This window comes from Miscanthus floridulus, chromosome 1 (genome assembly GCF_019320115.1).
Source record: "Miscanthus floridulus cultivar M001 chromosome 1, ASM1932011v1, whole genome shotgun sequence".
NCBI lineage: Eukaryota > Viridiplantae > Streptophyta > Magnoliopsida > Poales > Poaceae > Miscanthus > Miscanthus floridulus.
In genome coordinates this window covers 129,327,826-129,351,639 of record NC_089580.1, presented here as the reverse complement: position 1 = coordinate 129,351,639, position 23,814 = coordinate 129,327,826, and the positions used below count along the sequence as shown (strand labels likewise).

Sequence of the window (23,814 nt, the reverse complement as noted above, 5' to 3'; positions counted from 1 at the left end):
AACAACGGCAAGCTTCAAAGCCATCTCCTCGAAGATCCAGATCATCTAAAAGAAGTTCCTATTTCAACAACTACAACGGATCAGCTCACCAGAAGATTCGCGCAGCTCATAGTATCCGAGTCAAATCGGATTTCACGACCACTCGTATCCGATTCGAATTCAAGCTCCAAGGCGAAGTTTTATCCGAGTGCTTTCAAGAAACTGAGTTCTTTTTTGGCATGATTCCAGAGCACAACCCAAAACAACTCGGATTACCCCCAGAATTCTCTCAAGAAGTCGAGTTCTTTTCCATTTGGGCTCGACAACATGGCAAAATCCTATCAGGGACAGGTCGAAAGATTTTTCAATCCAAGATTTAGGATACCACTGACAGGAGCTCAGGAGGGTCTCGTGCTAATGATAACATCGCAGGACTGTATCATCCACTGGCCGGATTCCGTTCCTGAGGGTAGCGGAACCCAACTAGTCGGCACAACAACAACAACTATTTTACCTTACCAAGAAGGAGACTCGATCTACGACACCGAGGCATCCACTAAAGTTATCAGCGACTCCGACAGCATGAAAACTAACGCCAATAACAGAACCACTCATGCACGAGAAGTGCTCATGGTTCGACGACCGCGGTCACCATTAAATCCCCCAGAAGCACCCGATGTCAGATCATCAGATGAATCAGAATCCAACATATCACCCTTTGCCCAGGGCTACGACGGAGAAACAGATAGTCAGAAACAAGCTAGAGAAAGAAAAAACAAGTTGAAGCAAGGGCGCCAACACCGTGCTAGGCAGCGTAAGGAAGCTTGGATCAGATACGAGTCAGAATTGGCTGAGTACGACAAAAGAAAATCGCAACGAGAAGTCGAAGGAAGACGCACGGCGAATACGCCTTACGATAAGATTCGAGAAGCATTAGAAGAACTCGGAGCAACTTTGCATCCTGGTGAGAAGTATGAACAGCTCCAGGACTTGCTCCGATCGACAATCCCGAGAATGCATGAAGAGAAAGCTCGATCAAGACTACCCGCCAGATCAACAACCCACCGGCAAGAAGATCAAAATCAAAGGAAATCCGCTTTCGAAAGACTTGGGCCGGGTGGAAGCCATGACGGAGGAAGTAGGAAGGAACATAATCAAGGCCACCGATTTGAACAACTAAGGAAGACTAGGAGCAGGGTACCTACCCAGACAACCTCGCAAGATTGTTCCCATCAGAACAACAGTTGGCCAGAGGAAGGCGCCGAATCTGAATTCAAAGAAACCAAGGCACACGACAGGTTCCCCTGCTTCGCGAACAGGCTCGCATTGGTGCGATTACCTCACAAATTTAAACCGTCTAATCACTCCAAGTATGATGGCAAAACTGAACCAAAGCAATGGCTCAGAATATATTCACAATCAATTGAACTAGCCGGAGGAGACGACGATATCAAAACCCTTTTCTTCCCCATGGCACTAGAGGCCATGCCCCTCCAATGGTTCGATAAACTAAATCCAGGATCTATCAGAAATTGGGAGGATTTGCAAAGAGCATTTTGTGAGAATTTCGCAGGAATCATTACACACCCAATCACTCATGCAGAACTAAAAGGACTCAAGCAAAAGGGAGGTGAAAGTCTTAGAAACTACTATCGACGATTCGGTGAACTACGAGCTCAAGTGCATGACATAACCGAACGAGAAGTAATTGAAGCTTTCTCTCACAGAATCATGGCTAGATGGCAATTTCAAGACTTCTGCAAAGAAAATCCAAGAAACAATGAAGAATTCAGACGTACAGTAGAAAAGATGATTACTGCAGAAGAAAAAACACGAGAGAGGTTCCCGGACAGAAGCAACCAAGACAACCCGGACAAGCAAAATCACCGAAATAGCAGACATCAAGAAAGAAAACGTAGACCAGACAATACTGTGGCAATGGCCGACAAATCAAAGAAGTTTCCCAAACCCAGAAGATATGATGACATGGAAAACATACGTTGCCCATTGCACCCTAGTGGGAGGCACACCATCAGAAATTGCTACACTTTCAATGATCGATACACAAGAAAAGATAGTAAGGAAAACACCAAAGAGGACAATCAGAAAAGAGAAGAAGACAACCACGAGGACAAAGGATTCCAAAAACCCAGGGGAACGGTAGCAGTGATTTTCTCAGGGGCTCCGGATTGCAGAAGCAAACATCAAGAAAAACTAACACTGCGGACCATTATGACAGCAGAACCGGCTACACCAAGATACCTCAATTGGTCACAGTATCCTATCCAATTTACCAGAGAAGACCAATGGACTAGCATGGGAAACGCAGGCCATTATCCACTGGTTCTAGATCCAACTATTGCTGGTATGACCGTCACCAAAGTACTAATCGATGGAGGAGCTGGACTTAACATCATCTTTTCAGAAACTCTAAGGAAAATGGGACTACAACTCGCCGGGATGATTACGCCAACAAGCACACCTTTTTACGGAATAGTACCTGGCAAAGCAGCCATGCCACTCGGACAAATTACTTTACCTGTTACCTTTGGAACTCCTTCAAACTACCGAACAGAGTTTATCAAATTTGAAGTCGCCGACTTCGATTCATCATATCATGCAATCCTCGGACGTCCAGCACTGGCCAAATTCATGGCAATACCACATTATCCGTACTTACTGCTTAAGATTCCAGGACCGAACGGTATCCTTTCTCTTCGAAGCGATTTAAAGCGCGCTTTTGACTACGACGTTTAGGCGATCCAAATTGTAGCTAAAGCGCAAGCCGACAATGGAAGAAAAGAAATAGCCGCAATCGCTGCAGAAATAAGCCAAGAAGAATTAGAAATACCGGCTAAAAAGCCCAGCATCATCGCACCACCAAAAGAAGCCGACGTCAAGCAAATCGACTTAGGCATAGGCGATACCTCCAAGACAGCAACTATCAGTGCTCACCTCTCGGCAAAATAGGAACTCGCGCTCACCAACTTTCTTCGGGACAACAAAGATATCTTCGCTTGGAAGCCAGCCGACATGCCAGGAGTCCCAAGGGAGTTGGCTGAGCACAGAATTGATGTTAACAAAAGCTCCAAACCTATAAAACAACGGCAACGACGATTCTCACCCGACAAGAAGGCAGCAATTAAAAAGGAAATAACAAAACTGATGGCAGCCGGATTCATCAAGGAGATCCTTCATCCAGATTGGCTAGCAAACCCGGTCCTTGTACAGAAGAAAAACACGGACGAGTGGCGTATGTGCGTCGATTACACAGATCTCAACAAACATTGCCCAAAAGATCCGTTTGGGCTACCACGCATTGACCAGATAGTTGACTCGATAGCAGGATCTGCGCTATTATCTTTTCTCGATTGCTATTCAGGATATCACCAGATCGCACTAAAAGAAGAAGACCAGAGCAAGACATCTTTCATCACCCCGTTTGGTGCCTACTGCTACAAGACCATGTCGTTTGGACTAAAGAACGCTGGCGCCATGTACCAAAGAGCTATCCAGACTTGCCTTGGGAATCAAATCGGTGAAAATGTGGAGGCATACGTGGACGATGTGGTGGTGAAAACAAAGAACCCAGACACTCTAATTGAAGATTTAAAGCAAACCTTCGAAAACTTGAAGAAATGGAGATGGAAATTGAACCCAAATAAATATGTATTTGGAGTTCCCTCAGGACAACTACTCGGATTTTTGGTCAGTCAGCGCGGGATCGAAGCTAGCACCAAGCAAATTCGAGCTATAATAGAAATGGGCCCACCTAGAAGTGTCAAAGATGTGCAGAAACTAACAGGATGCATGGCGGCCCTCAACCATTTCATATCAAGACTCGGCGAAAAGGGGTTACCTTTCTTTAAACTACTAAAGAAGACAGACAAGTTCGAGTGGACAATAGAGGCCGACGAAGCTTTCAAAAAACTTAAAGAATACCTCACTTCATCGCCTACCCTGACACCTCCAAAGAAAGATGAAGATATGATGCTATATATCGCGGCAACTCCTACCGTAATCAGCACAGCAATAGTCATAGAAAGAGAAGAACAAGGGCGCGTGTATAAAGTGCAACGTCTCGTATACTACATCAGCGAAGTACTGTCAGAATCCAAAATTCGGTACCCGCATGTACAAAAACTACTATATGCTCTACTCATTACCTCACGGAAGCTTCGCCACTATTTCGAAAGCCACAAGATTACCGTAGTGACAGATTTTCCACTCGGAGACATCCTACACAATAAAGATGCCACGGGGCACATATCCAAGTGGGCAGTTGAAATTGGAGCTCTTGACATCAATTTCACCCCACAGAAAGCAATCAAATCTCAAGCCCTCGCCGATTTCGTGGCCGAATGGACAGAGATTCAACAGCCTTTATCAGATACAATCCTTGACCACTGGAAGATGTACTTTGACGGATCACTCAAACTAGGCGGGGCCGGTGCAGGCGTTCTCCTCATTTCTCCAGAAGGAAAACAACTCAAGTACGTCCTTCAGATATTATGGCAAGCTACAAATAACGAAGCAGAATATGAAGCCCTCATCCACGGGCTACGAGTGGCGATTACCCTCGGAATAAAAAGATTACTCGTATACGGCGATTCAGCAGTGGTCATCAACCAAGTCAACAAAGATTGGGATTACACCAAAGAAAACATGGGTGCTTATTGTGCTGAAATACGGAAACTTGAAAAACATTTCCAAGGATTAGAAATTTTACACGTCCTACGCGATTCCAACATTGCAGCAGATGTCCTTGCCAAGCTCGGATCAGACAGAGCAAAGGTTCCACCCGGCGTATTCATAGAAGAGCTATCAGTTCCCTCTATCAAACAACCCGGTGAAACAACACATGAAATTCAGGCTAAAGGCATTCAGATCTTGATAATCAACACTTCATGGACCCAAGTTTTCATTGACTATATCAAAGAAAATAAACTGCCAGCAGATAAAGCAGAGGCCACTCAAGTTGTTCGCAGAAGCAAAAACTACATTCTAGTAGGGGATAAACTCTACAGAAGAGCAGCATCATCAGGAGTACTACTAAAATGTGTCTCATTTAAAGAAGGCAAAGAAATCCTAGATGAAATACACTCAGGTTGCTGTGGAAATCATGCCGCTTCAAGGACACTGGTTGGTAAAGCATTTCGCACCAGATTCTACTGGCCAGCCGCTTTGAAAGACGCAGAAGAGCTTGTCAAAAAATGCAAAGGTTGCCAAATGTTTGCAAGACAAGCCCACATACCAGCTCACAATCTTATCTGCATCCCACCCGCTTGGCCTTTTTCCTGCTGGGGGCTAGATCAAGTAGGACCCCTGAAAAAAGCAAAAGGCGGCTTCGAGTACATCTTCGTAGCAATCGACAAATTCACCAAGTGGATTGAATACAAACCACTCGCGAAGTATAGCGCAACCAAAGCAGTCGAGTTCATCCAAGACATTATGCACCGCTTCGGCATGCCCAATCGAATCATCATAGATCTAGGCTCCCCTTTCACAGCTACAGAATTCAAGGGCTGGGCACAAGACTATGGTTTCAGTATAGACTATGCGTCTGTTGCACATCCAGAAGCCAACGGACAAGTAGAAAGGGCTAATGGACTCATACTAGCCGGATTAAAGCCAAGATTATACGAAGAACTAGTGGACTATGGGTCCAAATGGATTGAAGAATTACCAAAAGTAGTATGGGGACTACGAACTCAAATAAGCAGAGCAACAGGCTACTCACCTTTCTTCCTAGTTTACGGGCCAGAGGCCGTACTGCCCGCCGACTTGATCTGGACATCCCCAAAGATAGAGCAATACGATGAAGGAGAAGCGGAACACACAAGAAGATTAGAACTCGACAGCTCAGAAGAAATCAGAGTAAACGCTACCCTCCAATCAGCCAGATACCTACAAGGTTTAAGACGGCATTACAACAAGAATACCCAACCTCGATCACTACAAGTCGGAGACTTAGTACTAAGAAGGATACAGAAGACTGACGGACGACATAAGCTACTCAGTCCATGGGAAGGTCCCTTCATTGTCACAAAAGTCACAGGACCAGGCACATACAAGTTAATAACCGAAGATGGAAAAGAAGTCAGCAATACATGGCACATCAGCCAGTTAAGAAGATTCTACGCATAGAAACAACTCAAGAAAAAACAGATATGCAAGCCACAAGGGACCAACGTTCACAATCGACGAAAAGCAATACTCTTCAACAACATATGTAGTAGTTTATACTCATGATCAATAAAGATGGCATTCATCCACAGCATGTCTTGTCATGACCTTCAACGAGTTGTTTTTACGAAACAAAAAAGCAAAATGGCTGAAAACATGCCTGAGCATCCCGGCCGAGAGCAAAATAGCTGAAAAAACGCTTGAGTCCGCCGATGAGGGTAGCTAAAAGCTAACACCCGAAACAAAAAAGCAAAATGGCTGAAAACATGCCTGAGCATCCCGGCCGAGAGCAAAATAGCTGAAAAAACGCTTGAGCCCGCCGATGAGGGTAGCTAAAAGCTAACACCCGAAACAAAAAGCAAAATGGCTGAAAACATGCCTGAGCATCCCGGCCGAGAGCAAAATAGCTGAAAAAACGCTTGAGCCCGCCGATGAGGGTAGCTAAAAGCTAACACCCGAAACAAAAAAGCAAAATGGCTGAAAACATGCCTGAGCATCCCGACCGAGAGCAAAATAGCTGAAAAAACGCTTGAGCCCGCCGATGAGGGTAGCTAAAAATCTAACACCTGAAACAAAAAAGCAAAATGGCTGAAAACATGCCTGAGCATCCCAGCCGAGAGCAAAATAGCTAAAAAACGCTTGAGCCCGCCGATGAGGGTAGCTAAAAGCTAACACCCGAAACAAAAAAGCAAAATGGCTGAAAACATGCCTGAGCATCCCGGCCGAGAGCAAAATAGCTGAAAAAAAACGTTTGAGCCCGCCGATGAGGGTAGCTAAAAGCTAACACCTGAAACAAAAAAGCAAAATGGCTGAAAACATGCCTGAGCATCCCGGCCGAGAGCAAAATAGCTGAAAAAACGCTTGAGCTCGCCGATGAGGGTAGCTAAAAGCTAACAAAAAGCAAAATGGCTGAGTCGACCGAAATTCAACTTCAAAAGACCCTCCGGCACTTCGTTCCGAAAAGCAAGAGGCTCGGGGGCTACATCCAGATAGGAATACTTTTTCCTCAGAAAAGCACAAGCGCCACTCAAGAAAGCACTCGGATGCCGAAGTTTGTCGAGGCAACATTCTATACCGAGTCGTTTTACATAGCGCAGGTGAAAGGTTGTTAACGCAAAGATCTACATCTAACAAGTCATAGCACGGACAAAGCACTTGACGGATCACAAAGGAGGAAGAAAAGAAAAGTACTCGACAAATCGAGGGGTCTCGTCAGAATAACGCACAGAGTTGTTTTACGGAGCAGAGACGGGAATAGGACAAAGTACTCAGCAAGTCAAGTAACTTCAACCGCACCCAGGCAAAGAATACATCAACAAAAATAAAGAATCTTCATTTAAAAAGGAGTGTAATATTACAAGGGGATGCTCAATCGAGTCAGGCGTTGTCATCAGAAAGGGAAATGTCAATATTTAGACTGTCTACAACCCTACTGGCTAGACCTTCGACCTCAGACTCCATCCTCTCAACGGCGTCAAGATATTCTTGGCTTTTAGCTTCTTCTGCTATCTTGGAGAGAGGCGCCTCTAGAGCAAGGACCCGGACCTGGGCCAGCACATTCTTGGTACATACTTGGGCACACCTCTTCGCGAACTCTTGGAAACGAGTCGGAATCCAGGGAATGAACTGTGCCCAAGATTGCCCGTCATCCGCTGGAGTCCGGAGGACATCGGCTACTGAACGAAAAGATTTCCACAAAACATTCCAATTCTCAGTAGCCGTCGCCAGCTTCCTGGACAAGCCTTCAATAGTTTTTTGGGCCTGCACAAGATCTCTGTCAGCTCCGCGCCTAATCAGCTTAGCAAGGGTGAGTTCTTCCTCAGCATGAGTAATTACCTCCTCAGCTCTATTATGACTAGAATGGACAAGGGCCCTCATTTCATCAATACTCTCCGAGAGCTTCTGCTTCTCAACTCGGAGAGCTAGATAGGACACCCAAGAACAAGTCAGCGGAAAAAGAAGTCAAAATACAAGAAGAAACAGGCAGAACCCATGGCACCTTTGCATTCATTCTTCGCAGACTCCACCGCAGCATCTCTCTGTTTCTCCATCTCCACTACCCGGGCGCGAAGGGCTTTCTCCTCCTTTTGGTGCATTTGACGCTCCGTCTCCAACTCAGCCTAGAGGAGGTCAAGATCGGCTTTCAGAGCGTCCACCTCCGAAGACAACTTCCTCTCATTTTCAGATGAGAAAAAGAAGCCAGAATGATCACGAGAAAAAGACTGAGCAAAAAGAGGCAAAGAGAAACAAGGCGTAAGGATAGAAGAAAAACAAGCATGAAAAAGAGGAGTGGCAGTAAAACCTACCTGGAGCTTTTCACCAAAAGAAGTCACGAGGGTTGACAAGCTCCCCCAGGCTACGGTCAGCTCCGATAACCGATGAGTGGCATCGAACTGTTGCACCACGTCACCGGAAAAGGAGGGGCCACCGGAGGCAAGAGAAGGGGAAGGAGAGGCCGGCTGGGGTGAAGAAGGAACGACCAAAGCAACCTCTAGGGAAGCCGGAGCCAAACCCTCAGAAGGACCCAGCGCGATGGCCACAGTTACCTCCGGAGCGACCAAGTCCGCGACTCCGCCAGGTAGCTCTGAAGCCCCCGCGGTGACTTCATCAACAAAATGTTGTGAGTCTCGAGGCTCGAAACTCGTTGGCACGGCAGGAGGCAGAGAAAAAGTCGATGAAGAAATTAGAGAAGACGAAACACTGAAAAGTGATAAAAGGAAGCACCAATAAGAACCAGAGGAAGGAAGATAAAAGCCAAAAAGATAAAGCTAGAATCTACTCACCCGACTACTTTTTTCTTCGCGAAGCCAAGAGAAAGCCTCGCAGGGGGAACCACGACGGCGAAGACGTCCCCGCCACCCGGCGACGGGAGCGGGACAGCCGACAACGGAGCCGCGGAAGAAGCCAGGGCTGGAGCCGTGGAAGAACTCCGCACCGGAGGAGCGGTACAGCTCGGGACAGAGGCAACCAAAGAACTCGACACCGGACAGAAGAAGTCAGCGCGGGAGCCTCAGAAGAACTCACACCCGACCTCCGATTACTTCAAAAAGTTCAAGACTAAAATTCAAAACAAAAAGGAGAAATTCAATGCAACAAGAATATGAAAAACAACTCACCGCCGCATGATGAGGGGGACTTCATCATCCTCTTCTTCCTCAGCCAACGAAACCAGAGCACCTGCTGAAAAGGAGATGAAAAGTACTCGGTTCAAGAGAGAAACATGAAAATAAAAGAACAAAGAGTATTAAATGTGCTCACCTAAGAGCATGCTAGCAACAACTGGAGTACCTGAGGGAGTACTTGGTTTGCGAGGCTTCTTGGAGACAGGCAAGCCAGATGAAGACCCGTCCATTCGCCCCCTCTTCGGGACACTGCGAGGACCGCGAGGGACTAGACGAGGAACATATTCTTCATATACATCAACAAATTTGAAAGAAACCCTAGGAAGGGCTGTAAAGGTTTGAGACTTACTAATTACAGAAGTACCAGCTAGACGATCCCCAGTCTCCGCCACGATAGGGAGAACATCAAGGGGGATCGGATCGACAAAGTTCCGCCCAAGCTCCTGCGAAAAAAGATAAAACACCGAGACAAGGAAAAGCTAAGCGAGAACGGATGCAGCAAGAGTACATAAAGAACTCAAACAAAAAAGATAGACAACTCACAGCTAGGGGCGGGTTGATGGCCGAGAACTCAGAGACGGCAGGAGGAATGACGCTCACTCCTTTCAGCATCTTCTGGAGGCGCTCGAGTACCTCCTCACCGGTCAGCTCAAGAGCTGGGACCATGCGTGAAGGATCCTCGGCCCCAGAATACTCAAAGCCGAGATGTTCCCGCTCTTTCAAAGGCTGAACCCGGCGACGAAGGAAGCTTGAAACAATACCAAAGCCGGTCAAATCCTACTGTTTCAGCATGCTAATCCTATCAAGGAGTGGCTAGATCGCTTGAATCTCAGCAGGTGACTCAAGCTTCTTGTCCCATCGGTCATTCACCACAGGACCAGATCCGGAGTGAATGACAAGAGAAGGGATCAAATTGGCAGCGTAGAACCACTCGGCACGCCAATCTTTGACAGAATCGACCAGGTCATAATAAAAAAACTTAATTTTGAGACCCTGGCGAAACTGAATCCCGCAACCGCCGAGGGCGCTGGTTTCTTCACGGCGGGGTTGAGGTTTTAGACGAAAGAAAAAGCGAAAAAGAGATAGAGAAGGAGGGATCCCAAGGAAGGCCTCACAAAGGTGAACAAAAACAGAAAGATGGAGAATGGCATTGGGGGTTAGATGGTTCAGACTAACCCTAAAATAACCAAGAAACTGATGAAGGAAGGCGGAAGCAGGAAGACAAAGTCCAGCGCGGACAAAGGAAACAAAAAGGACAATCTCACCAGGACCCGGAGCCGGAACCCGATGCTCGCCCGGAACTCTCCATTCAGCGATGACTTTGCTTTGGATCAAGCCGTTGCTAATGAGCTCGCGCAGCTGGTCTTCGCTTGTTGTTGGAGCCGGCCAAACCTTCTGAGCTGCCCTCATGGCCACGAACTCCTGGTTTTCAATCAAAGACAGGGATGACTCCTCATCCACGAAGGTCGCCTGAGACTTGCTTGCGGTTTTCTTCTTTCCCATGAACTGGCAGAAGCAAAAAAGGCACTAAGGAAGATGAAGCTAGAATGATAGTGCTCGGGTGATGGCGACAATGACGGCGGTGGATTTCTGAGAGCTAGGGTTTAAAGGCAAGAGCTGGGCGACAAGGGAAAGGAAGATAAAACGTCTTTAAATAGATTTTTCAGTGATACAAACGGCCCACAAGGCCCGTTAAAGCACAATGTGGGAACGCAACGGTCCATTTACCGACGTAGCTAAAACGACGAAGGGCACGAATCCTCACAACGGTACAAACCAACGGGCAGATTTCAGACTTATCCGTCCAACGCCACGGCAGGGTTATCAGATTGATACAAGAACAACCCGTCAAACCTAGAAGAAAGAAAGAAGAAAGAAAGGGCTACCTCACGAGGAACAAAAGAACCCGGTTATGTAAGAAAGAACTCGGTAGTCTCATGAACGACAGGGATCACAACAGAAAAGTCAAAGACAACTCAGAAGACAAGATTCGTTACATTACAAGCGACTTCAAAAATAGAAGATTACAAATCTTACAAGACCCAATGAACTCGGCACCACAAAAAGCAAAGTAGCAAAGAGGAACACGGACACGACTAGGCTCTGGAACGACTACGTGTCCCAAATTGCTACTCGGAAGGACAAACCGCCATTAGTTACACTGTTTTCTTCAAAGGACGGACGCAGTGCATCCAAGGCAGAAATCGACAGCACGGCAGGGCAACATGGAGCATAGAAGGCCGACAGGCATCTGTCTACCCAAGACCGATGTGATGCTGGATATGGTGTTGATCTGCACCGGACGGTCTCAAGACAGGCGACGAGGATCAACCCAGAACTGTCGGATGAAGGAACGAAGCCCACATCACAAGACTTCCTCCAACTACCACCACATACATCCTGGCACAATGCTATCGCGGGATTAGCCTACCTCTAATCCCTATCACAAGACTTCCTCCAGCTACGACAAGACACACATGAACTACAAAACATGCCCGGGGGCTGCTCTACTTCACAAACTACCATGTTCATGACCACCAAGGTTTCAACAGAATATCCAATGAATGAAAACAAGCACTCCGGGACAGTATTTATAGACCAAAGGATCGGCGCACATGGACTAGGAGTACCAACGAAATAAGCCTAACAAAGGACACAGTGAAAAGACAGGACACAATAATGGATGACTCAGGCGAGAGGAAGCAGTACTCGAAGACGGGCATATTTGGAAGAATATACCAGCACAGTACAACCCGTGAACAAAAGGCATTTACACTCAACCACCACCATACAACTACATCTGACAACAGCAGACTATCAAAGAATACGCCAAAACCACGCATCCGAGTTCTTCCTGAACAAAATAACACGGATATACGCTCGGGGGCTCGGCCAGCATCATAGCTTAATCAACACTGAGCTAGGGAGCTCGGCCTTCATTTTCAACTACTCTCGGAGGCTCGGAGCCAAAGACAAAGGACCAAGAATACAAGAAACTCAAGACTACAACGACGACACATCAAGACTCTTCATCCGACTTCTTTTCTAAAGAGAAGAACTCGGAGAAAGCACGGGGCTGCGGGATACATAGCCCCAGAATTTTTTGAAGACAAGAATCTGGACCCTCCAACTTTTGCAAGCAACCCAGAATTTTTTGAAGACAAGAATCTGGACCCTCCAACTTTTGCAAGCAAAAGCAAGAGGCTCGAGGGCTACACTCAGTAAATGCAATTTTTACGAAAAATTGCACCCACCCAAAAAGAACCGGACATAAGCTCGGAGGCTGCTTGCCGCGAAACTACTCGGATGATGGTTTAATCCAAGACTAAAGGGCCGCTTCGGAAAGATGCCGCAAAACTACTCGGATGATGACATAATCCAAGTCTCAGGGACTACTTCAGAACACAAATTTTCAAACAACATAAAGGATCAAGACCCTCCAACTTTTTGTTCCAAATAGCAAGAGGCTCAGGGGCTACACTCAGTAAGTGCACTTTTTCTTCCTCAACGCAGACCACTTCAAGACATTACGACAAAAAGAACCCGGAACAAGCCATGTTCGAGTTCTTTTTGATAAAATTTCAACGAACAATCAGAGCAACTTCAAGACAAGATCCTCCAGCTCCTTGTTCCAAATAGCAAGAGGCTCGGGGGCTACAACCAGATGGATGCACTTTTTCTTCAAAAAGCACTCACCACCCAAAGATCCCAAGAAGCGCTACAAGGTTTCACTCTAGAAAACACTCGGATGACATTTTGTTCCTACTCAACAAGACTTGAAGGAGCAAAGCGAGACTTTCAGAGCTCAACCATGAAGTGCTCGGGGGCTTGTCGATGCGGGACCCACAGGATACCCCGCAAGGGAGAGAGAAGATCTAGTCCAACTAGGATTCTTCCCATATAATCTTAGTAGTAGAACTATTAGGTAATCCTATTAGGAAATCTCATTGTAAACCGACTAGGACTCTGGCCTCCTGACTATATAAAGGAGGGCAGGGCTCTCGGGAGAACAGAGCAGATCATAATCAATCCAACGCAAAGGCTAAGGCCGACTGGACGTAAGGTTATTACTCGATCTACGATCAAGGGCCTGTACCAGGATAAATCGGCTGTCTCTTGCGTAAACCATCGAGTTCGGCATACGCCGAAGCCCGAACATACTGCCCCAGGTACCCCCGTGGCAGGCTATCGGTGGTGAAACATCGACACACCCCTGATTGATTATTCAAATATGGGACATGCTCCCGACTTCATAGCCGGAATGTCATTTACAACATATTTTTATGTTTAACATGCAGGGGAGCTACATCTGTACCATGAGATTAGGAAAAACACGCTCCTGAGAGCTAGTCCAAAAACAACCTGGTTTGATAAAAAAAGAACCCCGACAAGGTGCGGCAAGTACCAAGACAAATTCAGAAAGAACCCGGATCGATCAGAAAACAACCCCGAAGAGGTGCTGCAAGTACCAAGACAAATTCAGAAAGAACCCGGATTGATCAGAAAACAACCCGGATAAGGGGAGCTACATCTATACCATGAGATCAGGAAAAACACGCTCCTAAGAGCTAGCCCAGAAACAACCTGGTTTGATCAAAAAAGAACCCCGACAAGGTGCGGCAAGAACCAAGACAAACGCTTAGAAAGAACCCGGATCGATCAGAAAACAACCCCGAAGCAGTGCTGCAAGTACCAAGACAAATTCAGAAAGAACCCGGATTGATCAGAAAACAATGCGGGCGAGGTACATACAAGTTCAGAAAAAATCTAAACGAAGTGCAAACAATCTGGAAGAGGTACATCAAGAACCAGAGGTCTAGAAACAACCCGGATGAATAAAAAACAACTCGGAAGAGCATCACGGCTTAGTCAAACACTAAGCTCGGGGGCTCGGCATTCGCTTCAACTACGCCCGGGGGCTCGAATTCAAGGATGAAAGACTAAGAATACAAGTACTCAAGACTACAACAAAGACAACACATCAAGACCCTTCATCCGATTTCTATTCTAAAGAAAAGTACTCGGAGAAGGCTCGGGGGCTGCGGGATACATAACCCCAAAAATTTTTTGAAGACAAGAATCTGGACCCTCCAACTTTTGCAAGCAAAAGCAAGAGGCTCGGGGGCTACACTCAGTGAGTGCAATTTTTACGAAAAATTGCACCCACCGAAAAAGAACTTGGAGCAACCAAGAAGACTAAAGGGACCCTCTGGCTTCTTGTCCCAACAAGCAAGAGGCTCGGGGGCTACACTCACTGAGTACACTTTTGTCCAAAAGTGCACATCAGTCGAAGAAAAGACAAAGAAGACCATCTCAAGGTTTCACTTCAGAAGAACCTGGAACGGATTTACAACAACTCAACGAAGACCAAGAAAAACAAGAAGGCTTCTGAAGCTCATCCATGAAATGCTCGGGGGCTTGTCGATGCGGGACCCATGGGGTTTCCCACGGAGAAGAGAGAAGAAGACCTAGTCCAACTAGGATTCCCTACATGTAATCCTATTAGGACTAGTTACACGTAATCCTACTAGGATCTCTACTTTATAACTGAATAGGACTCCTGCCTCTCCTGGACTATATAAAGGAGGGCAGGGGTCCCTAGATCAACACACACATAACCGACAGAATTCACAACCAAAACATACCTCGCAACACAACAAATAGCGTAGGGCGCAATATACTATCCACACCAGACTGGACGTAGGGCGCCGTGACTTTCCGGCGTGCTGAACCAGTATAAATCATTGTCTCCCTACGTTTACCATCGAGTTCCTGCAAATGCTGATACCCCTCTGAACAAATCACCGTCCCGGATACCCCGTGACGGGTTGCTGGTGGTAAAACATCGACAGACACTCGCCCTAGACACCAGCTCTTTCCAACCGTCCCCCACCACCTCACTTGCCACCCCTCCAATCTTGATCCACCACCACCGGTCTAGCTGGCTCCCTGGCCCTTTCCTCTTTTGAGGCCACATGCAATGGAGGCCTCCCCAGAAACCGAAATCCTAACCCTGTAACCCTGATAGGAGGTAGCCAGAGATGGTGGAGCTTGCCGAGAGAGAAGGAGATCACTACTTCTTTTCTCCTTTGTTCTTACTTCCAATTTTATTCGAATTTTTCATTTCATTTTTGGCTTTGAATGATTTTGATAGTCGGTAGTTTGACCAAATGATAAATGGCTAAAATTGTCAATATCATTTTCATATTCATGATTTATGATTCCATTTTAGTTTTCTCAAAATGTGATTAAACCTCGAAAACGAGAGCAGTGGCTTTCATTTCATCTGTAAACATAGTATCGATTAATCCATTCCAGATCAGCATTATGGGAAAAGGAAGATTGAAAACAAATAGCAGGAGAGGTGGTGGCCCAAGTAGCTTTGTAGAAGTCCGGCCTAGGACTAGAGGTAACGTGCATATATACAAGGAAAGGCGTTTTCAATTGGAAAAACTCCACGTTATCTTTCTCAACTTTTGCGAAAGTCCGCTTTTCCTCCCTGACTCTAAAACCAGGTAAACCATCTCTCTGAACTTTTTAAACCATTCGTTTTACCTCCCTGGCGGGTTATAAGTGGTTTTCAAAGGCGGTTTTGTCTTTTTATTTTTTATTTATTTCGGCTAAATCTTTGAAAAAACATAGTAAATCATAGAAAAATCATAAAATGAAAAATTGAATTTTGTTGGACTCCACATGAGTAGATCTAAACAGTGAACATATAATATGGTATGCTTCAATATATTTTTTTGTTGTTGTAGCTTTAGATCTAAGCTTTTCTATATTTAATTCATAGCTGCAGTTTCTATAGTCCAATTGTGGTAAAATTTTTATGGTTGGCTAATTATTGTATGTTTGAACTGTAGTAAAAATTTCATACTTATTGGATCATGTATAACTTAGTTATAGATTTATTTAGGTGTATGCTTGCGAAAAAGTATTTATAAATCTATAATTAAGTTATACATGATCCAATGAATATGAAATTTTTGCTACAGTTCAAGCATACAAAAATTAGCCCACCATAAAAATTTCACCATAATTGGATCATAGAAACTGCAGCTATGAATTAATTATAGAAAAACATAGATCTGAAGATACAACAAAAAAAATTGTACTAAAGCATACCTTATTATATATTCACTGTGTAGATCTATTCATGTGAAGTCCAATAAAATTAGATTTTCCATTTTATAATTTTTCTATGATTTACTATGATTTTTTAAAGATTCAACCGAAATAAATAAAAAAGAAAAAGACAAAACCGCCTTTGAAAACCACTTATAACCGGTCAGGGAGGTAAAACAAACGGTTTTAAAAGTTCAGGGAGGTGGTTTACCCGGTTTTAGAGTTCAGGGAGAAAAAACAGATTTTCACAAAAGTTGAGAGAGAGGTAATGTTGACTTTTTCTTTTTCAATTTCAGCGGTAGTGCAAAAGGAGCATAAGGCCATCAAGGATGGGAGCTAGGCCGTGCCGTGGTAGAGGTTGGAGAGATTAAAATTCCACTGTGTCATTTCAATTTAAACTGCAGATAGGTGCATTTCATCCTGTGACTACCATTGTTTAGGACTTTTGGGTGCATTCGTTTTGTTGCCTCTTTAATGGTGTGCTAAAATTATAATATATTCTCTGCTCCGTCCGCACAAGACTCCAAAATTTTTACGGCCTTTGCTTGATGTTATTGAATTCACCTTAATCGACATGTGTTGAGGTGGATTCGGGTGAAAATTAGTTTAAGTTCCACTCTAATCCATCCCGATATACGTGGATTAATGTGAATCTGACTACCTTCGAATAAGGCCTACAGATTTTGACAGTTGTCTACCCTTGCCAAAATTCCATGTTCACGATGACCTGTTTTCTATTATCAGAAACAGAGATGTCGAGGTGACGATGTAGATTTAATAACAGGATCATCAGGCTTTATTGTATTGTAAATAGGCCACTTATTCGTAGGTCACGTCGATCACACACAGATCATATTGCAACAAACAGTCGTAGCTAGCTAGTTACGTCAACACAGCAGTTGATCAGAAGTGCTGCTGGGAGTAGCAGTCGAGGTTGTCGCCGTAGCCGACGCCGAACATGTCGCAGTAGCGCTGGTAGTACCCGATGCGGTCGACGTTAGCGTCGTTGGGCCCCACGCCGCACTCGATCCCGCCGTTGATGATGTTGGTGATGGCGCCGTAGCCGGGCACCCGCCCCGCCGCCGCGTCGGCGTCCGACGGCGCCCAGTTCCCCAGGATCACGTCGTGGCACGACGGCTTGGGCGACTGCGCCGTCATCCAGAACCAGATGGCCGTCTTGAAGGAGACCACCGGGTCCGACGACACCAGGTCCGGGTTGCTCACCAGGTCCTGCCCTATCGCGTCGCCGGCTTGCTGGTAGTTCACCTGCCTGCGTACGTGCAAGCAACGAGGTCGATGAGTCGCCGATGGATGCAAGCAAGAGAACGCAAATCAGACACATGAACGAGGTCGAGTTGCCAATATATATTCGCTTACCCTGTCAGTTGAATTGGTCCCCGTCCATAGTAGGGAGGACTGGTCGCCTTGCTGATCTCCTCCTTGAAGCAGTAACCCCACTGGAACTGGTCGGCAGCACCTCTAGTGCCACCTGTGGTCTCGTGGGAGGTCTGGCCGAAGAAGGCGGCGAGCTCGCGCCTGTTGAGCTCGTAAGTGCTGCCGCTGGTGCCGAACCCCGGGAAGGAGCTGGCGGCCTGGATGAAGGCGTCGTAGGTGTAGAAGCCGTTGGCGGGGCAGAGCGGGTTGTCGCGGTTGGGCAGCATTTGGTTGTACACGTCCTGCGTGATGATCGACGCCACGTCCGCCGCCGCCACGCCCAGCAGCAGCGCCGCCGCCGCGGCAGCGCACGCCACGACCGCAAACCTCGCCATGCTAGCTATTATATTGCTACCTCTATACCAGCTGCGGGCCGTGGCCACAGCACGTCTGCACGTAGTTGCTTGTTGCGCTCTCAGTTCTTCGATCGCGCTGCTGCTGGAATGGGTGGATGGCTTAAGCTGCTGGGTTCGCAGCGCTATATATAGGCGCGCACGAGGGCCGAGGAAGGACGCGAAAGTACGTTACCGTTCTCGAGATTGCATGGCTCAGATTTCGCCACGCCACGCCCACGCGTATACGCGACGGTTTTATCCCTTGATAGTCAAACGTTTTTCTCTTCTGGATCAAGACTTTACGGTCAAACGCGTGCATGCGGTGTCTAGCTAGCTTTAGTACACCACCACAAAATCTCCCTCTTCTGGAAAAAAAAAACAAAATGGAACACACGGTTTCTACAACGTCTGAAATTAATACGCTCCAAGACTTTACGGTCAGTGCTGCAGGAATTTCTTGTGATTGCGCTCCTCGCGGAGGATGGTGTTGGACCGACGGCTAATTGAGTTCTCACTGGCCTGGTTATGTATCTCTACGCCTATATGCAGTGTGTATATGCATGTTTTGGTCAGTACGTCTTGCACGGTTTACCGACTGTAATCGTAAGAAAAAGTATTTTCGCCAGTTATCCGTGGCCTGCGGATGACGATAACCTTCAGTTTCTGGATAATAATGCAGCTCATCCGGTCACCGCTCACATGCCAACTCAAGAAACGAAACCTCTTTTTAACAGAGTTGACTACACTAACTTCTATTCTAGAGTAAATTCCATGGCTTGTGGCAATCTTGACTCCGTCGCCTAGGTGAATAATCGGTGCTTCGTGTTTATCGCCACGTGCACTCGTTACGCTTAGAGACTTGTACTTCTAATTAATGAATTAACAAAGCAGTTAAGAAAGCACGGTGGCTAATGACTGAATGAATCTCCAGCGATGAGCTGCGCATGTTTCGGAGGACATGAGTGGACCAGCGGCGGCTAGAGATCGAGTTCCTGTGGATGTACTCGAGGTTTTTTTTTAATGGTATATACAGTGTCTAATTGGATAGTGGTCGTGATCATACTTGCGCAGCGGACAAATTGTCATGCATGAGTGAAATATCTGAACCCTGTAACAGAAAGGATTATGGAATGAATGAAATATCTGAACCTGAATATTCTATTCCTATCCAGTTGTTGTTCTTGCTAATCTACCCCTGTTATTGCTGATTCCTATCCCAAATTCTATCTAGTTCCAGTTATCCGTCAGAACCTTGATCCGGGTTCTGACAATTGATATCCAGAGCCCGTGATTTGTGCCGGAAATTTCTTCCCACAAGTCGCAACGTCCTTGCGCCGCGTCGCAAGCCATCCAAGCATCAGCAGGCGATGGCGCAATCCGTGGATGAACTCAACGCCAAGTTCGACAAGCTCTCTACTCGGTTCGAGAGTTTCCAGGATATGATGCGTGAGTCCCTCGAGAAGTGGAGCGGATTGGAGGCATGGCGGAGGACAGCCGACGAGTCGTTCGGCAGTTCGCTTGAGAAGACAGCTTCGGTGGCGGAGCTGGTTGATACGGCATCGGCGAGGATCAAGCACTTGGAGCTGCGTCCTCCTTCCCCTCCACTGCCGCCACTTGGAGCTGGTTGATACGGGTATGCCTTCTAGCTCGACCCTTGTTCCCCATGATTCTGACTCGGTTTTGGGTCATCGTCCCCCCTTTCCGAAGTTGGAATTTTCCAAGTTTAACGGTGAACGTGATAGAAACATTACATGATCACTAGCCATAGATCTAGCATACCTATTGACATTTGGTGAACTGTAAACCCTAGAACATAGACTAAAACTAGAACCAGAGAGGCAGAGAGAAAGAGGGAGAGAGAGAGAGGTTGCGGAGGTGCAAACCATCGGCCGCCTTCGTAAGAAGACGAGCTGGCCATGGGGTTGCTAGTCGGTGGCGTGGTGAAGTCCGACGGTGAAGGCGCAGTCGCGGTGGCGATGATGCAGAGGCGGCGGTGGCCGATGGCGGTCTTTCCGTCGCTGGCAGCACCCCCTCTTAGATCGGTTAGGGTTTCGGGACTGTATGTGGGGCGTCTGACGGCTCAGGTGAACCTCGTGCCTTGTGCCCTGGCCCCTACCTCCCTTTTTATGACGTTGTGCGACGGGGGCCCATGAACCATGGAACGGTTGGGCGCCCCCGATCAGGGCACAGATCCAAGGGCCTAATTGGTCGTTGGGCCAATTGGTTGGAGATCATCTAACATTCTCCCCCTTGATCTCACCTTACGACTTAAACTCAACTTACTTACTTTATCTTGTTCCCATTCATCACAGATCAGTGCATAGAGCGTGCCTCATCGTCACGGTCAGTTGCCATTAGATTAAACAGCTACAATGCACCTCTCTATTTTGAAATAGATTCTCAACTAGGCCCTTATTGTTCAGGAATCATAGGCTTTCTCTTAAACCATGCCGGCTAAGTGTTATCTGAATATGTTGTGTGGTAAGCCTTTTGTAAGTGGATCCACGAGCATCTTTTCTATTCTTATATGCTCAAGACTAATTATATGATCCTGGATTTTATCTTTCACAACATAATACTTTATGTCAATGTGTTTGGCAGCACCACTTGACTTATTGTTGTGAGCATAACATACTGCGGGATTATTATCGCAGTATAACTTGAGTGGCTTATGTATGTCGTCTACCACTTTCAACCTAGGCATGAATTTCTTCAGCCAATTCACCTGCCCTGTGGCCTCATAATACGTTTCAAACTCGGCATATATTGTGGACGATGTAGTGATGGTTTGCTTTGAGCTTTTCCACGATATAGCTCCTCCTGCGAGAGTGAATATGTATCCTGACGTGGATTTTCTATCATCTCTCGCATAATCAGAATATGTATAGCCCTCTATGTATAGGGAATCAGATCTTCTGTACGTTAGCATGAGACCATTCGTACCTTGTAGGTAACACAAAACTTTCTTTACTAATTTTCAGTGTTCTAATCCTAGATTACTCTAATATCTGCCAAGTAACCCGGTAACAAATGCTAAGTTAGGGCGAGTACACACTTGAGCATACTGTAAACTTCCGACAGCTGAACTACATGGAATCGCTTTCATTTGATCGATCTCATATTGGTTCATGGGACATTGAAATTCCCCATATCTTTCGCCCTTGACTATGGGAGCATGTGAAGACTTACAATTTTGCATACTGTATTTCTTTAGAACTTTTCTAAGTATGCCTTTTGTGATAATCCTAAAACCCCATTTTCTCTATCTCGGTGAATCTTTGTTCCAAGGAAGAACGAAGCTTCACCGAGATCCTTCATATCAAACTTTGAGGACGAGAACTTCTTTGTTTCTAGTAGTGGATTAACATCACGGCTAGCGAGCAAGATGTCATCCACATATAAGACTAGGAAAATGTATTTCTCATTCTTGAACTTTGCATAAACACAATTGTCCTCTATATTTTCTTGAAACCCAAACTTTCTTATTGTACTACCAAACTTCAAATATCACTATTTTGAAGCTTGTTTTAATCCCTAAATGGATTTTTTCAGGTGGCATCCCATATGTTCTTTTCCTTCCACAACAAAACCTTTCGGTTATGCCATGTAAATATTTTCCTCTAGATTCCCATTTAGGAACGTCGTCTTTACATCCATCTGATGTAATTCTAAGTCGTAATATGCTACAAGCGACATTATGATTCTAAAAGAATCCTTACATGAGACTAGACAAAACGTCTCACTATAATCTATACCTTCTCTTTGTGTGAAACCTTTCGTCACAAGTCGCGCTTTAAATCTTTCTATATTCTCTTTGGAGTCATGTTTAGTTTTATAGACTCATTTACAGCCTACTGTCTTGGCTCCTTTAGGAATTGTTTCTAAGTCCCAAACACTATTGGTTTTCATTGATTTCATTTCATCTTCCATGGCTTCAAGCCACTTGGATGAGTGAGCGCTTCTCATGGCTTTTTCAAATGAGGTGGGATCACTCTCTATTGGAAATTCCTCACATTCATAAACTTCATAATCATCAGGAATGGATGATCTCCTGACTCTTTGAGACCTTCTAGGGGCCTTGTTAGATGACGCTTGTTCTATACTAGGCTGTTGTTGCTCTCCCTCATGTGTGACAACGGGTTCTAGGGGATCCTGAAAGATGGGTTCCTCATGTTAATTCATTGTTGCCACAGGAGAACTAACAACAGGTGCTGTTACTATAGTGTCTTGCACTGTTAGTACAGCAACAACAGGTAGCGTGAAGAATGGGCTCTTGAACCATAGGAGTGCGCACTTATACCCGCTTCTCTTCAAAACTAATTTCATGCGCTACCATGCTCCCCCTGATCATATATTCCTCTAAGAAGACAACATGTCTTGTTTCTATAAACTTCGTTTATCTGTCAGGATAATATAAGCGATAACCTTTTAACTTTTCTAGATAGCCAATGAAATGGCAACTAACTGTCTTGGAGTCCAACTTCTCTATATTTGGGTTAAATACTTTGCCTTAGCTGGACAACCCCACACATGTAAATAGTTAAGTGAGGGTTCCTTTCCTGTCCACAACTCATATGGTGTTTTGGGCACCGTCTTACTTGGCACTCGATTGAGAATATGAATGACGGTTTTCAACGCCTCTATCCATAAACTTATTGGTAAAGAAGAGTAACTTATCATGCTTCTCACCATATCTATTAAGGTACGGTTGCGTCTTTCAACTACTCCATTCTGCTAAGGCTTGCCCGATGTAGAATACTGGGCTACTATGCCATTTTCCTGTAAGAATCTTGCAAAAGGTCTAGGAACTTGGCCATATAGGGTGTGTCGACCGTAGTACTCTCTCCCATGGTCAGACCTTACTATCTTAATCTTTAAGTTGTGGTGATTTTCTACTTCAGCCTTGAATATTTTAAATTTATCCAATGCTTCCGATCTTTCCTTAATTGGATAAATATAGCCAAAACGAGAATAGTCATCTGTGAATGTTATAAATGAATGATAACCATCCACACTCTTCAAAAGAAAAGGACCACAGATGTCTGTGTGAACTATTTCTAAAATTCCTACGCTTTGTTTGGCATCTTTCTTTATTTTCTTAACGTACTTTCCTTTTATGCAATCAATGCATTGCTCTAAATCTGAAAATTCTAAAGGCGAAAGAATTGATTTCTTAATCAATCGCTCTATTCTCTCCCTCGAAATATGGCCTAAACGACAGTGCCATAATTTCGAAGATACATCATGCACTCTCTTCCGCTTATTTGTTGCATTCATAGATAAATAGGCATTCTTATTCTCAGTACTTACATCATTCACATTCTTAGAAAGTGATAATAAATAAAGCTTGTCTTGTCGGAAGGCAAGACCAACATATTTATTATTAATCATAATCCTACATTTGCCATTGTCAAAATAGCAATCATATCCATCATCATCTAAACATGAAACACTTATTAAGTTTTTTTCGCAAAGAGGGTACATAAAGAATATCTGAAAACTGGAGTCCTCTTTAATTCAGCTTCAACTCCATTTGCAACTTTAATTCTTCTTTCTTCTCTTTATAAGGTCCTCCTCGTACGGAATCCCTATAATGAATTTGCAATATGAATAGTTGCACATGAATTAATACA

General features: G+C 45.3%; 1 protein-coding gene across 1 annotated transcript; it reads right to left on the bottom strand.

Moving 5' to 3' along the window:
• Positions 1-17,167: 17,167 nt before the first annotated feature.
• Positions 17,168-18,315, bottom strand: LOC136493420 (chitinase 8-like). The gene is made up of 2 exons (XM_066489510.1): positions 17,790-18,315; positions 17,168-17,682 (listed from the first exon to the last, which is right to left on the bottom strand). The coding sequence occupies exons 1-2, from the start codon at positions 18,179-18,181 to the stop codon at positions 17,316-17,318; spliced, it is 759 nt and encodes a 252-aa protein (XP_066345607.1). The 5' UTR covers positions 18,182-18,315; the 3' UTR covers positions 17,168-17,315.
• Between the last annotated feature and the right edge of the window lie 5,499 nt (positions 18,316-23,814).